The sequence below is a fragment of the Xenopus tropicalis genome, chromosome 9, assembly GCF_000004195.4.
Source record: "Xenopus tropicalis strain Nigerian chromosome 9, UCB_Xtro_10.0, whole genome shotgun sequence".
In the NCBI taxonomy this organism is placed as follows: Eukaryota; Metazoa; Chordata; class Amphibia; order Anura; family Pipidae; genus Xenopus; species Xenopus tropicalis.
In genome coordinates this window covers 67,241,793-67,262,941 of record NC_030685.2, presented here as the reverse complement: position 1 = coordinate 67,262,941, position 21,149 = coordinate 67,241,793, and the positions used below count along the sequence as shown (strand labels likewise).

The 21,149-nt window shown below is 40.8% G+C and overlaps 1 protein-coding gene across 1 annotated transcript; it reads left to right on the top strand.

The window, feature by feature from the left end:
• The first annotated feature begins 528 nt into the window (after nucleotides 1–528).
• On the top strand, nucleotides 529–20,979 carry pdk1 (pyruvate dehydrogenase kinase 1). The gene is made up of 11 exons (XM_002934618.5): nucleotides 529–936; nucleotides 6,409–6,550; nucleotides 7,564–7,635; nucleotides 9,081–9,265; nucleotides 11,608–11,703; nucleotides 13,186–13,263; nucleotides 15,316–15,392; nucleotides 15,895–15,993; nucleotides 17,132–17,242; nucleotides 17,662–17,775; nucleotides 19,124–20,979. The coding sequence occupies exons 1-11, from the start codon at nucleotides 813–815 to the stop codon at nucleotides 19,262–19,264; spliced, it is 1,239 nt and encodes a 412-aa protein (XP_002934664.2). The 5' UTR covers nucleotides 529–812; the 3' UTR covers nucleotides 19,265–20,979.
• The last annotated feature ends 170 nt before the right edge of the window (nucleotides 20,980–21,149 follow it).

Here is a 21,149-nt window from a genome sequence, read left to right as displayed (position 1 = left end):
GAGCTAAATAAGACTTAAGCCCCCATATGTAATAAAAGTTCCCTCAGTAGCAGTAACCCATAGCAACCAAAAAGATGTTTGCTTTTAAACAGGTGCCCAGCAAGTTCTACTAGCTGATTGGTTGCTATGGGCTACTGTGCCTAGGCAAACTTAGTGCATTTTATTACATAATCCCTATTCTAGGAGAGATTGTGTATTACTGGGACCATTGCAAGCTTGTTCTATGTCAGACTATGTACTCTTTTTATGAGCGGATAAACATGACTGGTCAGGCCAGTATATGTTCACTTTAAAGCCAGCTTTGAGGCAGCTCATCACTAAACTACTCGAGTTAATACAAGACGCTAATGAAGGCCGCAATTCTATAGAAATGTCTGACCGCGGCAGCGAGAAGGTTAAATGTTCACTAAAATGGCCCCTGATTTTGATGCATATGTACCCGCCCCCTTCAGCACTTTTCCCTGTCTGATTGGCAGAGGTGGGACGGAACTGTACAGCCGATAGAGACCACCCCTTTTCTCCCCGGCTTTGCTGATTGGTTGGTTATTGAAGGACGCGTGTGAGAGGCAAGGGACTGAGCTGCTGCTGGGCACTGAGGATCGGAGCCCTGTGGTGTATGGCTGCTGAGGGTGAGCGGTGCCAGCTGGGCAGCCTGTGGGCACTGACAAGCTCCCGGTGAAGCCTGTATGTGGGGCGGCGTTCAGTGGTGCATGCTGGGTGAATACTAATACAGGGAGGAAGAGAAGGAGGGAATGGTACTGTACCCCGCACAGCCCCACAGTTGGTAGTGCCTGCTGCGTTCCAGAGTAAAGATGAGGCTGCTCAGGGCTCTGATGAGAAGCGCCCCCTTGGCCAGCAGCAATACCCCCAGCCTGGTGGACTTCTACTCCAAGTTTTCCCCGTCCCCATTGTCCATGAAACAGTTCCTGGATTTCGGTGAGTTGGGGGGCTCGCCAAGGGCCCTATTTCTATCAGGTGTGGGGTGTGGGCATAGGCAAACTTTAGTACTTCAGGCCTGCTAGGCAGGGGCTGCTGGGACTTGTAGTTCTCTACCTGCTGCAGAGCCAAAGGTTTGCCTGAGATTTCCTAGCAAAGCTCTGGGGCCACTGATGATTTTGGATCTTGGGTTCTGGTTTGAAGGGTCCTCCCAAGTACCTCAGGGGCCCTTTGGGGTATATTCTGTAATTGTGTAACATTTGTTGGATATTTCTAGTTCAACAACAGGTGGAGGGTTACAGTTTGCACAGAATGGATCCCCAGTGACACTGCTCAGTTCCATTTTACCCACAGATCAGTACCCCAGCCTTCCTGCACTGCCAGGGGCCCCAAAGATTACTAGTTTGGGTCACTGCATCAGAACCAAGGGGCCCATCTCCAAAAAATGCTATCTGCAGTACTTCTGCTCTGAAAAGCACCCGTACTGGTGGGCAATTACGTGGGAGCCGCAGGAGAAGCTTAAATTGGCCCAGGAAGTATTAATGTATCGCAGCAACAGGATTGCTTTGGTCTTGCAATAGTTAAAGGGAATGTAAACCTAAAAGATCAATTTTGCTGCAGGGCACTTCTTCCAGTAGTAAATATATTTACAAATTACTAAAACCGTGGACATTTTGTAATTGTTGTAAATTGCAAAGTTGCTTAGAATTACAGTTCCTTTTACAATTGGGTTTACAAAACAAATCTAATTTTACTTTAGATTAATAAAGCCCACAGCAACCCATCAACATTGATGCAGTGAGCTGTAAAGCTAAATTTTGACTGGTTGCTATGGGTTACAAACCCGAACAATCAACTGCAGGGATCTTGTGACAGCAACGTGTTTATTGTTTGATTGGAGTAAAATTAGACTTGTTTTGTTAATGTTGAACAACTCAGTGGTTACACCAGATACAAACTGGGTAGGGGCCTGCTTGGGACTGGCTCTGCCATTATACATTTGCTTCCTATTGAAATTGGCCTCCTGGGTTATTATTGGTACATCTTGATGCTGAAATACATATATTATCCTTATAATATACCCATGTCTGGTGGTGGGGTCATCATAGCATCCTCTTTAATTAGCTTGGTTCTTGGTCTATTTATACTTAAGTGGTGCAGAAATGTGGCATTTTGAAAGTGTGTTTATCAGTGATTTGGGGGTGATTATCCTTCTGTGAGTTATTCTCAGTTATTTTTTATTTTCACATGTGCCTTACAGTAACTTAAGCGATTATATAGGATGAGCAAAAAAAAATAGAGGACCCCCAGACCCATTTGTAACCTTGTATGTGGGTGTGATGGGAAATAATATAAAGGAATAAATGCACTAGCGTGGATTCCTTATCTTGTATTTGGCTAGAACGTGAATAAAATTGGGGCAATATTGAACCCTTAGACTAGGGGTGCACAAGAAGTAACAATGGGGGTACAGAGGTAGAGTTTATTTTTTTGTATACAGTGGAAACTTAAGGCTTTGTTGTTTTGTTCTAAGGTCTGTTATTTTATTGAGGGGTTAGGGTCCAACCTTTGACCCCCTTACCCAACAGGGAATACGAAAGTCAGATGGGTTTTTGCCATTACATAATATGGTGGCGCAATTTTACCCTTCATCTTGTAGATATAAACTGATGGGAAGCCTGTTGATTCCCACTTTATTTGAACATACTTTCTAATTGTCCCATACTTTTCAACCCTATGTAACTATATACTGTACTATGCACAAATTTGACAATTTAAAACAAACTGGGGCTCATGGACCTAACCTTACTAGTTTTTCCAACCTTACCAGCAAATCCCATAGACCTTTGTGCCTTGGTAATTCATTCCTGTGGGGCAAGGACTCATGGAATGAGTTTTGTAATCAGGCCTGAGATCTAGGGAATTTAAAGTGGTGCCCCTTTCAGTACTGATCATTGATCATCTGCATACATAGCCACATACATACATACATACATACATACATACAAAGCCCCATCTCTGTACATTGAGAGCTCTTCCTGGTTGCTGCTGGGAGCTTCACCCCATGCTTGCTGTTTTGAAAGTCAGCTCTCTTCCCCAGGGGTGGCTACATCACTAGGCAGGGGTTGAATATGGGTGACTCCCTGCTGTTTACTGTTGCTGTGAAATCACCCAGTGTGCCATTAGCCTTATAATACAGATAAAGGGAGAAAGTGCTGGTCACAAGTGAATACAGTATGTGAACAATGGAGATTGCAAATTAGCAAGAGTGTTCCTTATTGGGGGGGGGGGGGGGGCATGACAAGGATTGGGCAGGTGAGAAGAAGCAGTGGAAGGGGCTCTATTACAGGAGGGAAGTATGGGGAAGATTTCACTTACCCTTTAAACATGGCTGCTGTGTTTATAGCAGGATTTTTATACAAAAAAATACATTATATTACACATTATAAGGAATATTGGGGCCTTTTAATGCATTAGTAGACTTAGGTCAAAGTTGACCTAAGTTGGAGGGCCCCCACATATGTTCAGCTCTGTATATTGTGGCCACATACAGATTTGGGGTGATATAGCCCCCATCCTTTGTTACAAACTTGCATGCAGTAACGCTAGTAATGGAAAAGGTTATATAGTAAAGGGCTTGTCTGCAAGAGCATCATAGTCCGGTAAAAAATAACAGTGTGACTAAATAGAATATTCAGATAGATTTCTTTAAGGAAGCATGTATGTTAATCTGTTTTGCTCTTTCCTGAACCCCACTTACTCAGATTTGTGTTTCATTCTCTAAGTGCAAAGAGCTGCACCTTAGGGCACAACCGTGGGGGGGCAAAGTGCAAATAATCTGTTCTTTCTTCCTGTGTGTATTCTTTTTTTTTTTTTTACACTTTTCACCTGTCTTTTTAAGGTACATTTTTATTCTTACCAACCCTTTGAAATCGAATGTATAAGGGTAAAGGGAAATTCTCCCCAAATTATGAAAATTTTTTAATTTTGCATAATGAAATAAAAGGTAATTCTGAGCAACTTGCCAGTTAACATTACAATGGCTTTGCAAATGTAGTTGCTATTGAAAGCAGTATCAGTCTGTTCCTTTCAATTATCTGCACAGCCGGTCCTGACTGTTGAAACAATGTGACAGAATAAAGCCAATAATCCAAAAGAGGAGAAAGAGAAAGGCAAAGAACAGCAGCTCCCACCATTTAAATCTATGAATTAATAGGATGAGCCGATGTTCAACACAGTTATTTGGTGATTAATTAATGTACAAAACACATAAGAAAAAATACTACTTAAAAAAGTGACCCCCCCAAAAAAACCCCACACCTTTCCAATACACCTGTTTTATATTGACCGTATATAAATAGACAGATATGGGACCTTTTATCCAGAATGCTCTGGATCTACGGTTTTCCGGATAAGGGGTCTTTCTGTAATTTGAATCTTTAACCATAAGTCTACTAAAAACTCATATAAACCAGTAGGATTGTTTTGCCACCAATATGGATCCATGCAGCTTATTTACCATCAAGTACAAACTACTGTTTTATTATTACAGAGAAAAAAAATATTTTGGGAATTAATTGATGAAAATTAAGTCTAAGTAATTTTTAAACTAATATATATTGGACATTTTTTAGAATGCATTTAATTGTGCTATATGTATTTTTATTTTATGGGTGGAGTCTTTCTTTAAGGAACAGCATTAATAGAGCAGGGTAAATTTTTATGAAAAGAGATATTTTAAAAAAGTGCATGATCTGGGGGGGGGGGGCTATAAATATTTGGCTGTGTGGCCCTGCTGCTGAGTAATAGTGGTGCAAATGCCACTGTGATACATGTCTATAGCTTCTCTGCTTCCTGGGATAGAAACCTAGAGCTTTGCCTTTGCAGCCCCCACATACAGTATATTGAATCCCAGTATCCCCCAGTGTTTAATATAAGTTTAATCTGCTGTGTGGGTGAAGTCAGGGTGGGTGAGAACTACTACCAACATATTGCAAGAAAGAGGGGCATGGGAGTTGTATATGGATACATTTGTTTGCAGTTTGTTAATTGTCTAAACGACCAGCTAAAAAACCTAACAATCACATACCTGGAGGGCTGTATTGGAGTCTCACTGCCACTAGCAGTGCTTGTTAGATTTGCCCTCTGCTAGAGAAAATGACCTTGTCCTGGTTGTAGCATACACTGCTTTCCTTTGTGCCTGACCTTTACTAAAGAATAGCTTCTCTGTTACCTGCAGTGTAAGGCAGCAGTGTTTAAATGGCTGCTACCTGCTGTGGGTCACTGGCCACTGGCATGGGTTGGACAATCCTTGTCAGGCCAATACCTTTCTATTGCCAAATTTACTCACCAGGTACTGTAAAGCTGGCCGTGCATGCACAAATAAAACTGCATGAAACCTAGTTTCGTATGATTCTCGGACTGTGTGGGCTCAAAATGATCCCGATAATTTTCGTACTATGGTGATCAGTCATTTAGTTGATCGGACAGGTTAAAAATTTCAGTCTGATAATGCTAAAATCAGCGCATGTATTGTGTATCTTACAGTGTCCCTGGGGGACCTACAGTGGAAGTCACTTTTGTATGATTAGGGTCTGCCAACTATTTCATGTTCAGATTTGCTTTATTCTACAATTTCAGTCTGAATGTTAGTTTTTGGTAGTTGCATTTAAATATACAACCGATATCTGATCGTTCGTCAGAAGAAGACTAAAATGTGAGTGGTATTGGCCAGCTTAAAGGAACAGTAACACCAAAAAATTCAAGTGTATAAAAGAAATTCCAATATAATGTACTGTTGCCCTGCACTGGTACAACTGGTGTGTTTGCCTCAGAAACACTACTATGGTTTATATAAAGAATGCAGCTGTGTAGCCATGGGGGCAGCCATTCAAAGGAGAAAAGGCACAGGCACTTAGCAGATAACAGATAAAACACTATTGTATTCTACAGAGCTTATCCGTTATCTGCTATGTAACCTGTGCCTTTTCTCCTTTTTTCCAGATTGAATGGCTGCCCCCAGGGCTACACAGCAGCTTATTTATATAAACTATAGTAGTGTTACTGTAGCAAACACACAACTTTAACCAGTGCAGGGCAACAGTACATTATATTTCTTTTACTTTAAAACTCTTTAATTTTTTGGTGTTACTGTTCCTTTAAGAGAGAATTTCCTTCTTTTTTTTTTTACGATATAAAGGGGATGTACTATGCATAAATTTAGTGGCAAAGAGGATAAATTCTTCTGTCGCTGATGGAGAAAGCTTCTGCCCACACATGCTGCCACTCAGATGTAATACTGCAGAGGAGTATTTTTTAAAAATTGCTGGCATGTTAAAGAAGAAGCATGCAAAAGAAAGCCTAATTATTAGTAAGGCAAATAAAGGAAATTCAAGTTTGTAAACTGGCACATTCCTTATAATATATATAAAAATATAATCTAATTTTATTAAATTATGTTCTGTTTTCCAGGCTCAGTCAATGCGTGTGAAAAGACATCATTTATATTTCTGAGGCATGAATTGCCAGTACGGTTAGCAAACATCATGAAAGAGATCAATTTGCTGCCAGACAATCTCCTGAAGATGCCATCCATTAAGCTGGTTCAGAGCTGGTAAGAATTGAGAAATGGAAATGAATTCCATCCCTTGGGTTGGATGACGAGCTTTGGTTTTCAAATCCAGTAAAATTATAGAATGACTTTGGTTTGTAATTTGAAACAGTGCAATTAAAGGGACAGTATACCCCCCCTTTTCAACATGAGATGAATGAATAGGGCTTGTGCTGAACATACATTTTGCCTATTGTTTTGGTTAAGAAATATCCATGGTTTCTGTTATTTCTGGCACTAAACAAGAATTTGAAGCCAGTTTCACTTTAGTACTTCCTGTCCCAAGGAATGGCAAAGGAATTGATGAAACTAATTACCAGTCGAGTGAAAGCCCCTGATAATGAGATGCTCAAAGGCTACTGCTTAGATAAGGAAGAGGTTGATGGGAAGCTCATTGCCCTGTTTATAAAGAAAGGGGAATGTAAGTTCAGTGAACATAGCCCAGCTCTCAAATTAGTGCTTTATAAGGGCAAAAAATACAAAAATGTGGATTTTTTTTTAATCATTTTTTCTTATTGGCTAAAACATGATAACCAAACTGATTATAGGTACAGTAATTAATACATTTTACAGTAATAATAAATACATTTATTTCAGTAACAGTAGTCGGTAATATAATACCTATGATTTCCAATATTTAACTTATTTTCTCTTCTGCTACCAGTTGTCCAAATCCCTTCACTCAACATATATTTTACATTAAGGATTCAGGTTGTATTTAGAACTCTTGCTCAACTGTGCTGACACCGGTTAAAAATTTAGTAAGTAAAATTAAGTGCCTTTCCAGTGTGAGATGTACTGGTGGTTTCATATGTGCTGGTACCCGGCCAGGGTGGAACTGCAGTGCAACATCACGGTTGTGTTTTAAATGTAAAGAGCAGGTTGGGAAAAATAGTGGTATTTCCATACTTTTTAAACACAGTGTGATTTCTCCTTATGTGAATATCCTACAGATGCAATCACTGAGATCAGTTTAGAAAATGGCCCAGAGTCCCACATATGTTTGTGTCTTGCAGGTACGTTCAGAGCTTCCAAGAAATAATTGATTTTAAGGACAACAATGCTGAAGACCCAGATACAGTCCGAAAGTAAGTATGTCGTACTGGTGAGTTACAGACAAGGAGCTCCAGAGGTTTTATTAAGAGAACATTAAGTGTGCTGTGTAGAGGACAACTTGAACAAGGGCTCCTGTTAAACATGAAAGGGGTCTTTTTAAAGTGATTTATGAGTTCAGCTGTGTCATCCTCAGGAACCAATATTTTTGAAGGTCTGTTCATAAACTTCTCAGATGCAGGGAGTCCCTGTTCTGTAGCACTAACAGTGTAAGTTTGGTTTCTGGGAAATTTAGGGCTCTGCTGTAGGGAGGTTCCTAGCTGTATCAGTCACCCTGCCAGTGCTGTTCAATACCATGCAGGTTTCTGGTTCAGGAGGTGTGATTGACCGGTATTAGGTGGACAAATGCATTACCTCTGCCAATTGCACTAAAGTCGCGCCCAAGTATGCCCATGTCACAGAGTTCTATTTGACTAATCCAAGCTCACAGGGTTTTAAAACTGTAGCTGAAACGCAGGCATCTGAGAGTTAGGTCATAGGCACAGTTTAATATCTACTTTTACTTCTGGACAGTGGCTGGTAAAAAATACAGGGACCATTAAAATCTGTAGGGTGCTCATTCACATTCATAGGCGCAGGCCAATATGGGTTCCCCAGTTAAAGGGGAACTCCTGCCAGACACAACTTAAACTTTTTGAACAGTAAACCTAATTTCAAGCATGAAAAAATACATTGAATATTGGTATAAAGCATCCAACTAGTCCTTAGTTGGACGTATGAAATAAACAAGCTTTATTTTACTGCACCCAGGCACTCTTTTATATTTAATTTGACGGGAGTGCCTGTTGCCCTGGACTTTATATTTTTTTTTTTTATAAATATGTAATATGCCCCCCTGTTTTCCTCCTGATCTGGCTGATTTCATTGGCACTCAAAAAAGATGTAACAGTAGTCAACTGTCCTCAGCCTGCATCCTCCAATCCCACAATTCCCTGCACATGTGTTGCAAGGGAAGGAACATCAGCGTTTTAGTCCCTCCTCCCTGCCAGGATTTCAAATAATGCAGAAAGATAAGAACTGTTTTGCAGCTGGATTTTGGCATATAAAAACTGGTCTTTATTCTTACTTTTTAAAGGAACAGATTACAGTGATAGGTATAGGGGTTTGTGTGTTGTGTGGGGCACTTTAACAAATTTTGGTTTGGAAGCCAAGTCAGGTAGATTGTAAGCTGTGCAGGGCAGGGACTTCCTTCCTCTTGTATATCTGACACCTTACTGCATATGCAGCTAATTGTACACTGTATTTAAATAATATGCATACAAAATTAATGTATACTTCAAGTTGAATAAATCCATCCAAATCTGATATACGGTGGAAATTTGCAGGCCCTTTTCTCATTGTACTAGCCCTTTGGACTGGCTCACATATAAGTCAATTGCATGGGAAGGGTAAAAGAGACCTTATTTTGTCTTTATAACAGATTCTCAGATACAGTGATCACCATCAGGAACCGGCACAACGATGTCATCCCGACTATGGCTCAGGGAGTGGTAGAATACAAAGACAGTTTTGGGGTCGACCCTGTCACTTCTCAGAATGTGCAGTATTTTTTAGACCGTTTTTACATGAGTCGCATATCCATTCGAATGCTGCTGAACCAACACAGTGAGTATCTGTTCTTGCATTGTGCCTGCTGTACTTGTTTGTTATTTGGATGTCCGGCTGCTTAGGTAACCGTTTATAATAGATCAGAAAGTATGTCGTCTCCAGACTTCATTCCATTCAAGTGGCTCCAATGCTCTCAATGCTATTCAGCCCAGAAACACCTGCTAGCTATAAACCACTGCCGAATAAATGCACTGCCCCGTGTTTGCTCACTGCTTAACCTGTAAATGAAGCTTTAAATAGTGCTTAGTATATGAAACAAAGTTACAGTTCTTGTTTTATTATTATAACCATTTTGTATAAAAATATGTATGAAAAAAAGCTGTCAAGAGAAGAGAAAAAAGTTGCTTCTGTTGTAATTTCTAGGAAAACTTGGAGGGGAAGCTCAGTCTTCTGGGACTGGGTACAGTTACACCACTAACCTTTTGCATATTTGATATATTTAGTTCATAGAGTTGGTTTACTGAGAAAAGCAAGTACTGTCCTTTCAAAGTTGTTCATTTTGCTGGATTTCAGATATACTGTTAGGGGATCTGTTATCCAGAAATCCATTTTGCAGAATGCTCTGAATTACAGGAAGGCCTTCTCCCACAGACTTCTTTTCAAGCAAATCATTTTTATATTTAAACATAATTTCCTTTTTCTCTGTAATAATAGAACAGTAGCTTGTACTTGATCCCAACTAATTATGTTTAAGGTATGTAGATTCAAATTAGAGAGAGACTTCTTGTCTGGAAAACACTAGGTCAGCATCCAGAGCTTCTGGATAACAGGTCCCATGCTTGTATAACCTCACTGCCCTTGGTATGGTGACAGATTCACCTATTGCATGCTGCAGTAGTTAGCCAGTAAGGCTTCTTGGTTCTCTTAGATCCGTCTGGCTTGTGATCTACTGGGCCACTAGCCCACACATGGTTCATGGTTGTTTTTGGCATATGCCATTTCACAGAAGCTCTTTTCCATTTTACATCACAGTAAAGGATGTGCTGTATAAAGATAAGGAAACTTGTTGCTGATCCTGCTACCTCCCTAAAAGGAACAGTGACACCAAAAAATGAAAATGTTTTAAAGTCATTAAAATATAATGTACTGTTGCCCTGCACTGGTAAAATGTGTGTTTTTGCTACAGGCACCCTACTATAGTTTATATAAAAAAGCTGGAATACAAGAGAAAAGGCACAGGTTACATAGCACATAAACAGATAAGCTCAGTTGAATATAATGTTATTTTACAGGGCTTATCTGTTATCTGCTATGTAACCTCTGCCTTTTCTCCTTTTTTCAATTTGAATGGCTGCCCCCATGGCTACAGCAGATAAATAAACTACAGTAGTGTGTGAAGCAAACACAACTTTTACTAGAGCAGGGCAATAATACAAAATATATTCATTACTTTAATACACTTTCATTTTTTGGTGTTACTGTTCCTTTAACTTTTAGTTAATCTTAGTTGTTCTATTTTTAAAATTCTAACATAGTTCAAAACATTAACTTTTTAACATTTCACTTATCTGTTAAATATGGTTATAACCTTTGTACTGGAGAGTAGAACTAGGAAGGACTCTGAACCACTGCATTGCTGGTACCCCTTAAGTTTTATGGGCAAATTATAAAATCATTTAGGTACAGAGCTGTAGTATTATAGCAGGGTTCTGCTTTCTGGCTTTGCTGTCCTTGACTTGAGTACAGCCTCTGCCTTCATCATAACAGCTGCTTTCTCATTGCCAAACTACAGGCCCTGTCCATATAGCTGTCAATTTTGGCATCTAGCGGGGGCGGACTGGTGACACATATGGGCTTTTCGGCCTATTGTATCACAGCTGCACAATACTGCAGTTCATTTTAAGTAGTCAGCTTTCTTTTCCAGTTTGCAGTTAACTGGCTGCCGGGCTTTGACCCTAGCAACTAGGCAGGGGGTTGGAATCACATCCAAGCGAAGGAAAGGTAAAAACTAAGTAATCAGTAAGGTCTATGTAAATACAGCCATAAGCACTTACAGTAATGCTGTACAGTCCTTCATCAAAAGAAACACAGGATTTCTTGTCTCTTTTTGTAAACATGATATTCCAGTGTCTGACTTCCTCTCTCAGAAACATCCTTAATTCCTGTACCCAGAGTCTGTGCAGTTCTCTCCCCCCTCCCACCAGAATGCTAAGAACTCCCTCTCCCCTCCCTTAGGAATGTGTGATCTGAGCTGTAAGGGCTAGAGACTGCAGGAAGGAAGCTACTTAAAATGGCAGCTGCTATCTTAAGCAAAGGGAGAAAGCTCTAGTTGTTTACTCAGGTACCACATGCTTAGAATTCATGGAGATGAACAATCCTTCCTTCTTTCTCAATTGCAGCTCTGCTGTTTGGAGGGAAGGTGAAAGTGAATCCAGCACACCCGAAGCACATCGGCAGCATTGACCCAGCATGCAACGTTGTTGACGTAGTTAAAGGTAATGTCACCTTGCTGATCTGGAACTGGAAGCCATTCTAGTCCATTCCAAGTGGTTTTACTGCTTATAATGACTGACCAGTTCAACTTTATTGCATCTGTCACCTGGATATTTGTTGTGTGGCAACAGCTGGAATGGTTTCCATTATAACCAGTGTCTGGGATATCTAATGGCATTAGTGTCATGCACAGTGCAACATGCTACTCATAGACATAGCCAGATATTTTGTCACATCAGCTTGGGTTGAACTGTTATACACAGTAATCTCCACATGGCAGAAGCCAAAGAAAGACATTTATAGGAAGCAGGGACTGAACTTCTTATTTAATGAGGAACCAAGCAATATTGAAACATGGGGGGAAAGTTTGGATGGAATATAAATGCTTATATATTCATATTTATTTACTGAACACAGAGACAAATCAGTGGCTGTAAAAATAATCTGTAAAAAAAATTCTCTCATTATACAGAGGTCACCTTGGAATTCTGTGGCTTAGATAAAAAAGGACAAGGTGTGCAATGTGATAACTTTATGTGGGGGGGTTGGGTCTAATGTGACTCATGATAGCGGCTCACACAATATTCAAACAATCTTTTATGCATTTAGCTAGCTAGAATAATTAGTATTCAAAAGCCTGGTATATAAATATGGCTAATGTCACAGCTTACTCATGTTAGAGGCCCTTAGCCCATAGGAAATATCTGACTTGTCAGGTTCTGTGGCTGCAGAGGGGGCTGGACTGGATTCAAGGCATTCTGAACTTTACAGAGCAGAGGGGCCAGCCAAATGGGAGTCACTTAAGGACACATGTTCTGCAAGTCAGTCACTGCTTTGTTAAAGGCACAGATTCCACCTGGTGATTATCAGTCCAACAGTGCACACTCAGATAGGCCAGTGCAATGGTACATCTTATCCAGACACAGACTTGAGAGGAAAGTCACTGAGAGTCTGCAGTTACTTTGAAATTGTTTACTGGCTGAGTAAAGTCACATCAGCAGTATTGAGAGCTCTGTATGTGCAAATTTTATCTGTAAGGGCTATGGCACCCATGGGGTTTTACTGCAGCAGTGATGTGCAACATGTGGCCAAGGTATTCCTAAATTACAACTCAGGTTCCCTTCAGTTATAGCATGGCTCTGGAGATCATCAGTTTACAGCCAATGGCATATAAATATTCCTTAACAGTCTAGCTCTACTGAAATATATCTAGAGCATACTCTGAGATCCTTTATAGAGTCATACTCTGAGATCCTATCTAGAGTTAAAGTGTGCTGGAAGCTATAGTCTAGCAACATCATGGATGGATTTCATCAATTGCTTAACATTTCCCTAGCTCTCTAGTGGCAGGGGAGTCACATTTCATTGACGCAAAGGCGTTTTTGCATTACCCCCAAGACTTTGTGAGGACTGCTCATGATTTAGATTTATGGAAATTAGCACCTAAACTTATGTGACTAAATATTATTTGTAATATTTTTTAGATGGATATGAAAATGCAAAACATTTGTGTGATTTGTATTACATGAGCTCCCCGGAAGTAGAGCTAACAGAGTTCAATGGTAAGAGTTCTTCCACATTCTTTAAATCTGGTTTGATGTAAATGTTATTAATCCACACATAGGCTGGGTAGTGGGATATATACAGTATATATATATATATATATATATATATATATATATACAGTGGGTTGCAAAAGTATTCGGCCCCCTTGAACTTTTCCACATTTTGTCACATTACAGCCACAAACATGAATCAATTTTATTGGAATTCCACGTGAAAGACCAATACAAAGTGGTGTACACGTGAGAAGTGGAAGGAAAATCATACATGATTCCAAACATTTTTTACAAATAAATAACTGCAAAGTGGGGTGTCAGTAATTATTCAGCCCCCTTTGCTCTGAGTGCAGCCAGTTGCCCATAGACATTGCCTGATGAGTGCTAATGACTAAATAGAGTGCACCTGTGTGTAATCTAATGTCAGTACAAATACAGCTGCTCTGTGACGGCCTCAGAGGTTGTCTAAGAGAATATTGGGAGCAACAACACCATGAAGTCCAAAGAACACACAAGACAGGTCAGGGATAAAGTTATTGAGAAATTTAAAGCAGGCTTAGGCTACAAAAAGATTTCCAAAGCCTTGAACATCCCACGGAGCACTGTTCAAGCGATCATTCAGAAATGGAAGGAGTATGACACAACTGTAAACCTACCAAGACAAGGCCATCCACCTAAACTCACAGGCCGAACAAGGAGAGCGCTGATCAGAAATGCAGCCAAGAGGCCCATGGTGACTCTGGACAAGCTGCAGAGATCTACAGCTCAGGTGGGGGAATCTGTCCGACAACTATTAGTCGTGCACTGCACAAAGTTAGCCTTTATGGAAGAGTGGCAAGAAGAAAGCCATTGTTAACAGAAAACCATAAGAAGTCCCGTTTGCAGTTTGCCACAAGCCATGTGGGGGACACAGCAAACATGTGGAAGAAGGTGCTCTGGTCAGATGAGACCAAAATGGAACTTTTTGGCCAAAATGCAAAACGCTATGTGTGGCGGAAAACTAACACTGCACATTACTCTGAACACACCATCCCCACTGTCACATATGGTGGTGGCAGCATCATGCTCTGGGGGTGCTTCTCTTCAGCAGGGACAGGGAAGCTGCTCAAAGTTGATGGGAAGATGGATGGAGCCAAATACAGGGCAATCTTGGAAGAAAACCTCTTGGAGTCTGCAAAAGACTTGAGACTGGGGCAGAGGTTCACCTTCCAGCAGGACAACGACCCTAAACATAAAGCCAGGGCAAAAATGGAATGGTTTAAAACAAAACATATCCATGTGTTAGAATGGCCCAGTCACAGTCCAGATCTAAATCCAATGGAGAATCTGTGGCAAGATCTGAAAACTGCTGTTCACAAACGCTGTCCATCTAATCTGACTGAGCTGGAGCTGTTTTGCAAAGAAGAATGGGCAAGGATTTCAGTCTGTAGATGTGCAAAGCTGGTAGAGACATACCCTAAAAGCCTGGCAGCTGTAATTGCAGCAAAAGGGGGTTCTACAAAGTATTGACTCAGGGGGCTGAATAATTACGCACACCCCACTTTGCAGTTATTTGTTTGAAAAAAATGTTTGGAATCATGTATGATTTTCGTTCCACTTCTCACGTGTACACCACTTTGTATTGGTCTTTCACGTGGAATTCCAATAAAACTGATTCATGTTTGTGGCTGTAATGTGACAAAATGTGGAAAAGTTCAAGGGGGCCGAATATGCCATTTCATAGTTTAGAGTTATTTGTCTTTTAAAGAAGCAAAAAGACATCACAGTGCTGGGATCGTAGTTTGGCCCAGCCAGGGCACTATCTGCAAGGTTTTTTCATGTTTATTTTTTGTGTGGGTTTTCTCCAACACACCTAAAAACATACAGGCAATTTAACTGGTTTCTTATCAAAATTGATCATAGTGCTTTTGAATGTGGTAATGACCTTAAACTGTAAGCTTCTCTGGGGCAGGGACTGGTGTGAAATATGTGTGATCTCTGCTTCAGAATATGTTAGTGCTACATAAATAATAATAGTACATTATCCTATATTAATTTTGCTTTCTCTATCTGTAGCTAAATCTCCAGGACAGCCCATTCAAGTGGTTTATGTGCCATCTCATCTCTACCACATGGTGTTTGAACTTTTCAAGGTTGGTAGAATCCCTTCTTGTGCCAAACCTCAAACTGGAGGACACGCTCAGAGCTGGCGGGGTCCACTTTCTTCTTCTGAAATTATTTCTGCCATCACAGCAAAGATGGGAATTTAATGTCACTGTATTGTGTGTCAGAATTTAGCACTATTAATAGCAAAAAAGATACATAGTTTTTGAAGCAGGACAGCTGATTAGAGAAATATGTTTCTTAAGAACCTAAACGCTTCTACAGTAATGGGGTACAACCTGAGGCTCCAGACTCATTTAGATCTGTGACTCCTAACTTCAGACAGGCTGTGAGGGTGTTGGCATTTAATTGCCACTTAAGGGCTGAGGCCTGGCACACCCCTGGATTGTGAAATATTCTCTGTGCTCATGGAATAGTATTTCACTCTGATTCTGCATCTTGCTGATAGCTGTGGATAAAGACAGATTAATATGAAATGCACAATTGTGCATTTTAAAGCTTGCAGATCATGACTTTTTTTTTCTCTTGCAGAATGCAATGAGAGCCACCATGGAATTCCATGCAGACAAAGGAGTCTATCCTTCCGTCAAAGTGCATGTGGTTTTAGGCAGTGAGGATTTAACAATAAAGGTAATTTCACTTCTTGCACAACATATTCTGACTAATGCCAAGTAAATAAACCTGCCCATATTCCTGTTCCTTTCTGAATGGGGTAGGATTAGTGCCATAAGGTTAAAAAATGGACGTGTTTGCTGCCACCCTGTTCGTGCCTGTGTGCAGTAAAGCCAGTGGGGCTTTGAAACAATCCATTCATAAGATGAGATTTCTGCAATACAGATTTCCATGTTTAGAATGCAAGAATGAGGAACTTTATGTATCCTCCTGTAACTGTCATCAGTTTTTAGTATTGCGGCCATACTGCTCACTAAACACAAACCTAGCTTTTCCTACCTGGTAACGGTCAGAAGATTTTCCTCCCCTGCTGGTGGATCACGCGCGGCACTACTATGCTCTGTTATAAAGCTGATGGGGAGATGATTATAGGCAGCCTATGTCCAGCACTTAGCATAAACCAGATGTGTTGTCACTATACCACAATTATTGCTGTCTAGCCAAATGCTCAGTTTTCTGTGGCTGCAGCAGCAATGATGGCAGTAGGATTTTTTGTAAACAGACAGATAGCAACGGCACTCAGGAGCTTAATACAGGGCTATGCCCTTCAAATATTTTATTGCGGAAAATGCAACGTTTCGAGGCAAAGACAGCCCCTTTGTCAAGCTTGACAAAGGGGCTGTCTTTGCCTCGAAACGTTGCATTTTCCGCAATAAAATATTTGAAGGGCATAGCCCTGTATTAAGCTCCTGAGTGCCGTTGCTATCTGTCTGTTTGGAAGTTGTGGGGAGGGTGCCGATCCCTCTGAGCACTGTGCACCGAGCGGTGAGTGGATTTTGGAGAGCGGAGGGAGTGCGGGTGAAGGTTCATTTTGCATCTACAAAAGTTTTTTTGTCCCTTTCCTGCACCCACACCTGTCACATTGTTGGCACAATGTATCTGGCTTCTAACCAGAGCTGCCTACATGAGTTAAGGCAAAGCAGGGAGAGTTTGTCACTCGTGGCCTAAACCCTATACACACAGTGCTGTCACCTACACATTGTCCTTATGTCATACAGCAAGCCAATCAGAGGAGAGTGCAGTCCTATCCTAGAAAATAGAGGAAGTTTTTTCTTTATTCAGATTCCTGATTTCTGTTGTTTGTGTTGCGTTACAGCTCAGTGACCGAGGAGGTGGGGTTCCGCTAAGGAAAATAGACCGTTTGTTTAACTACATGTATTCTACTGCACCACTGCCTCGAATGGAGACATCTCGTGCAACCCCATTGGTTTGTTCAACTTTCTCTTCCTTACCTGTATAAATTCATTTTAGATGAGCTTTATCTGTCAAACTGGGCATTTACTTCATACTAGAGGGGTCAGTTATTAAAAAAAAAAAAAAAGTGCAAGAGCCATAAGGGACAGAAGATGCAATTCACCGAAGTTTTAGGGAGAATGGGTGTTCCCAAGAATAATGAAAGAAATCTATACTACGCAACTACTAAGGCAAAAGGAAGTTTTATGACCAATTCAGCTTGTGTGCAGTACCAAAAGCATTGCACTAAATCAAAAAATCTGGTACCAGTAATCTAATTATCTACCTCGCAAGGAGCAAATAAAGGATAAAATGTTTTCTCCCTATATTCCTACTGATATATCTCTAATTCCTGTCTCTGGATGCATTACACGGTATTACTTTCTGTTGCAGGCTGGGTTTGGATATGGCTTGCCAATATCTCGCCTCTATGCAAAGTATTTTCAAGGAGATTTGAAGTTATATTCCCTGGAGGGATATGGGACGGATGCTGTTATATACTTTAAGGTATGAAATCAAGGAACTTATGGGAATAGAACTCTTTTCCTCTCTTTTTTCTTGCCAATTTCTGGCTGTTATCTCTCAGTTTATATGCAGTTAATTGTTCATTAGGCGCCTTCTGCACTTTGCTCCACTTGGACCAGGGCCAGACAACTCCCTTTATAGAGCCTGTAACAGAACTAAAGTGTCACCTTCTCTTTTAGTCTTTCCCCTCAGTTTAAAGAACCAGTAACGCCAACATATGTAACATTTATGTAAGCTCTTTTTGTAGATTGTAAGCTCTTCACCTCTTGTATCGGTTATTGATTGCTTTATATGTTACTCTGTATGTCCCATGTATGAAACCCACTTATTGTACAGCGCTGCGGAATATGTTGGCGCTTTAGAAATAAATGTTAATAATAATAATAATTTAGGACGAAGACACAGATTAGTCGGCACAATTTTTAAAAACCCAGTTGCAGGAACTCTCGCCATGGCTATGATAACGGCGCTTTGTGCCACATGGTAGATTTCACACACAGCAACTGGTATAGTTGTGTACGGGATAAGTCGCCACACCGATGGTTTTAAAACATTGTGGAAACTAATTGCCCCACGTGTCTTCGCCCTAAAAGTTTGTATGGCTTCATCCAGCACCTACAATATTTTTATTGGCCGCAAAAATACAGTTTTATGTAAGAGTTTTTTTCCATTCTGTAGAGAGCCATGAATGGCATTGGACCCCTGTTTGCATAATAACTAAACACATTGTATTCTGTCTAATTATCTGTTTTCTTCTGTGTAACTATGTGCCCTATAACCAGGTCCAGAATGAGATTCAAAGTAGGTACTCAGAGGCCCTGAGAGCCCCCCACCAGTCTAATAAATAGTGACTATCTGTGGTATCCTACAGCCGCCCCTCTGGCCGACCTCAGCTGGAATGGCTGCCCCAAGGCTCATTTATATAAACTACAGTAGTGTTTTTGAACCAATCACACATTTTTAAGTAGTGCAGAGTAACAGTGTGTAATTAAATGTATACAGATCCCTTTTATTTTGGTGTTACTGTTCCTTTAATAGTCCTATGCTTTATTATCCCTCATGATTCAGAGCTGATTTGTTTGTTTGAACTCATCTCTTTGCCTCTGGCGGCTGGATTAGCCCTATAACATCCCAGACTCTGGGGCAGCAAATATCAATAAGCCTTTCAGATGTGAGTGGCCAAGGACAGATGAGGGGCAAATTGCACCGGCCACATGGCACCACAGTCTAAATTCTTTGTAGAAATTGGTTTCCATTTGCTGCCAGAGATTTACTGTTTCAGACCAGTAATTGAGAGCAGTAATTGAATTTAACCTTTTTTCCCCACCAGGCTTTATCAACAGAGTCGATAGAGAGGCTCCCCGTGTACAATAAATCTGCCTGGAAACATTATAAGACCAACCACGAAGCAGACGACTGGTGCGTCCCAAGCAGCGAGCCCAAGGACATGACCACCTTTCGCAGCAACTGAACCTCAGATGCTCTGTGTAGAGTTTTTAATGCCCGACTAACGTGGCATTGCCCTTCTATCAGCTCTCTCATCCCAGCTGGGCGCCCTATCTGTACATGAACCATCAGCAGTTACCCCAGTGACACAGTCCCTGCACACACGGAGGCATTTGTACTTAGTCCTTCAGGTTGTCTCTTACAGGAAACAGTCTCTCAGTTTGTTGCATTTTACCTGGGACATTTGTTCTGGGTCCCCACCCGTTTTTAAAAGAGGTGGCTAAGCCCTTACTATCATGCCTTTGGTTCTTTTAAATCTGTGAGAGGGACAGGAACTAAAATCATCTCAGGCGTGGAGAAGCATATTCCCCTTTTATGTTTTGCCCCTTGGTGTTTATGAGACAAGGAAACAGGGTACACTGATCAGCAGTCACAGTGCAGAGAGGTGAGAATATCAGGATAATGTTCATTGGGCAGGTCGGAAAATCCTGTTGGGTGAGGACACATTGGGACATTGATGAGGTCCTTTCCCAATGGGTATGCAGGGGATTGGGATCTGATTTGGCCAGCACATGGGTGGCCAAAGATCCATTTGTTTGGCCTGGTCTATTTGTTTATGGCCAACTTTACTCTGTTGTAGCCAATAGAAATAATCAAAGATAATTACCCACAGGAACCAACCAGTGAAACTAATTCTGGTTGGTTCCTGTGGGTTATTTCTCTGCAGTAACATTTATAGCCATGTTATAAATTCCCCCAACCCCTAAGGAGAGTATCTGAACTCCATTGTAATGTGGCCTTAAGTCTATGAGTGACTTTGCCAATTAACCAGTTCATCTCCTGGTTCTGATGAGCAGGGCCAACTAGTATACGTTAAAGCCTGTTTGCTGCAATATAAGCAGAGGTATTAGCACTATGGAGAGGGTGTTGTGGAACTACAGTCTACTGCCCTGGGGTGCTGGGAGTTAAAATTTTCTTATGGATGGAGTCACATCACATGGGAGATTCTTCCCTGGTTATACTTTCATGGACATGATGGATGGAAATGTAATTTTTATCTTCCCAGTTCATATCAGTAACAAAGACTGAAGCGTTGCCTCCCGTAGCAGCCCATCATTTATATACACTGTATATAGACCCACACACGGCCTTGTGTGCAAATGCGAATCACTAGATTAGAGAAACGTGCCTTTTATTTATCCCGGTCATTGCACAAACTCTTAATTTGCCTCATTGTTATAGTTGTGTGCCTGCTTACATAGTGTCAAGATTTTCTACTGCTGTCTAGTGGCTAGGGATGAATAACTCTAGCAACCAAGCAGCAGTCTGGAAGTCAGAATAGAAGATGGGGCCTTGAGAAAAAAAAATAAGCCAGAAAATGGCCATAAAAGGAAAGCCTCAATGTTTTGTTGGTTGCTAAGGTCAGCGAGCCTGACAACCACCTAGGCAAATATGGGAAGGGCAATAATTAAATAAAAATACAAAAATAAATAATGAAGAGTAATTTAAAAAGTGTGCAATGTTAAAGTGAACTTCCCATTTGAATCACTGTATGACTTGTTGACTTGTTGCAATACAGTATTTCAACATGTATAAATGGTGCTTTCTTTTGCTTCCTGCACATAACCCCCACCAGTTTGCACAATCACCCAGTTATGGGTGGCAGTAAGTCTCATGCTTCATTATTTTATGGTCTAAACCAATAATAAAAGTCGATTTCGCATTGTTGGTTGAACCGCGTTGCAGTGTGAGTTGTACATCTGTTGCTAAGGCATGTAGTGGCCATGTTGTTCTGAGGCAGGTCCCTCCAGTAGTTTTCTATGTCTTAGGTGTAGTAATATGTTTGGGGACTGTACATTCATACAATTAAATGATACTAATATTATACACTTGCAGGTATGTATGCACAG

What these genes read in the sequence shown, in the direction of transcription:
- pdk1 (XM_002934618.5), top strand. Translation starts at nt 813, where the DNA reads ATGAGGCTGCTCAGGGCTCTGATGAGAAGCGCCCCCTTGGCCAGCAGC. An exon ending in GACCCAGATACAGTCCGAAA is followed by an intron (nt 7,636 to 9,080) that starts GTAAGTATGTCG and finishes TCTTTATAACAG; the next exon opens with ATTCTCAGATACAGTGATCA. An exon ending in CGTTGTTGACGTAGTTAAAG is followed by an intron (nt 11,704 to 13,185) that starts GTAATGTCACCT and finishes AATATTTTTTAG; the next exon opens with ATGGATATGAAAATGCAAAA.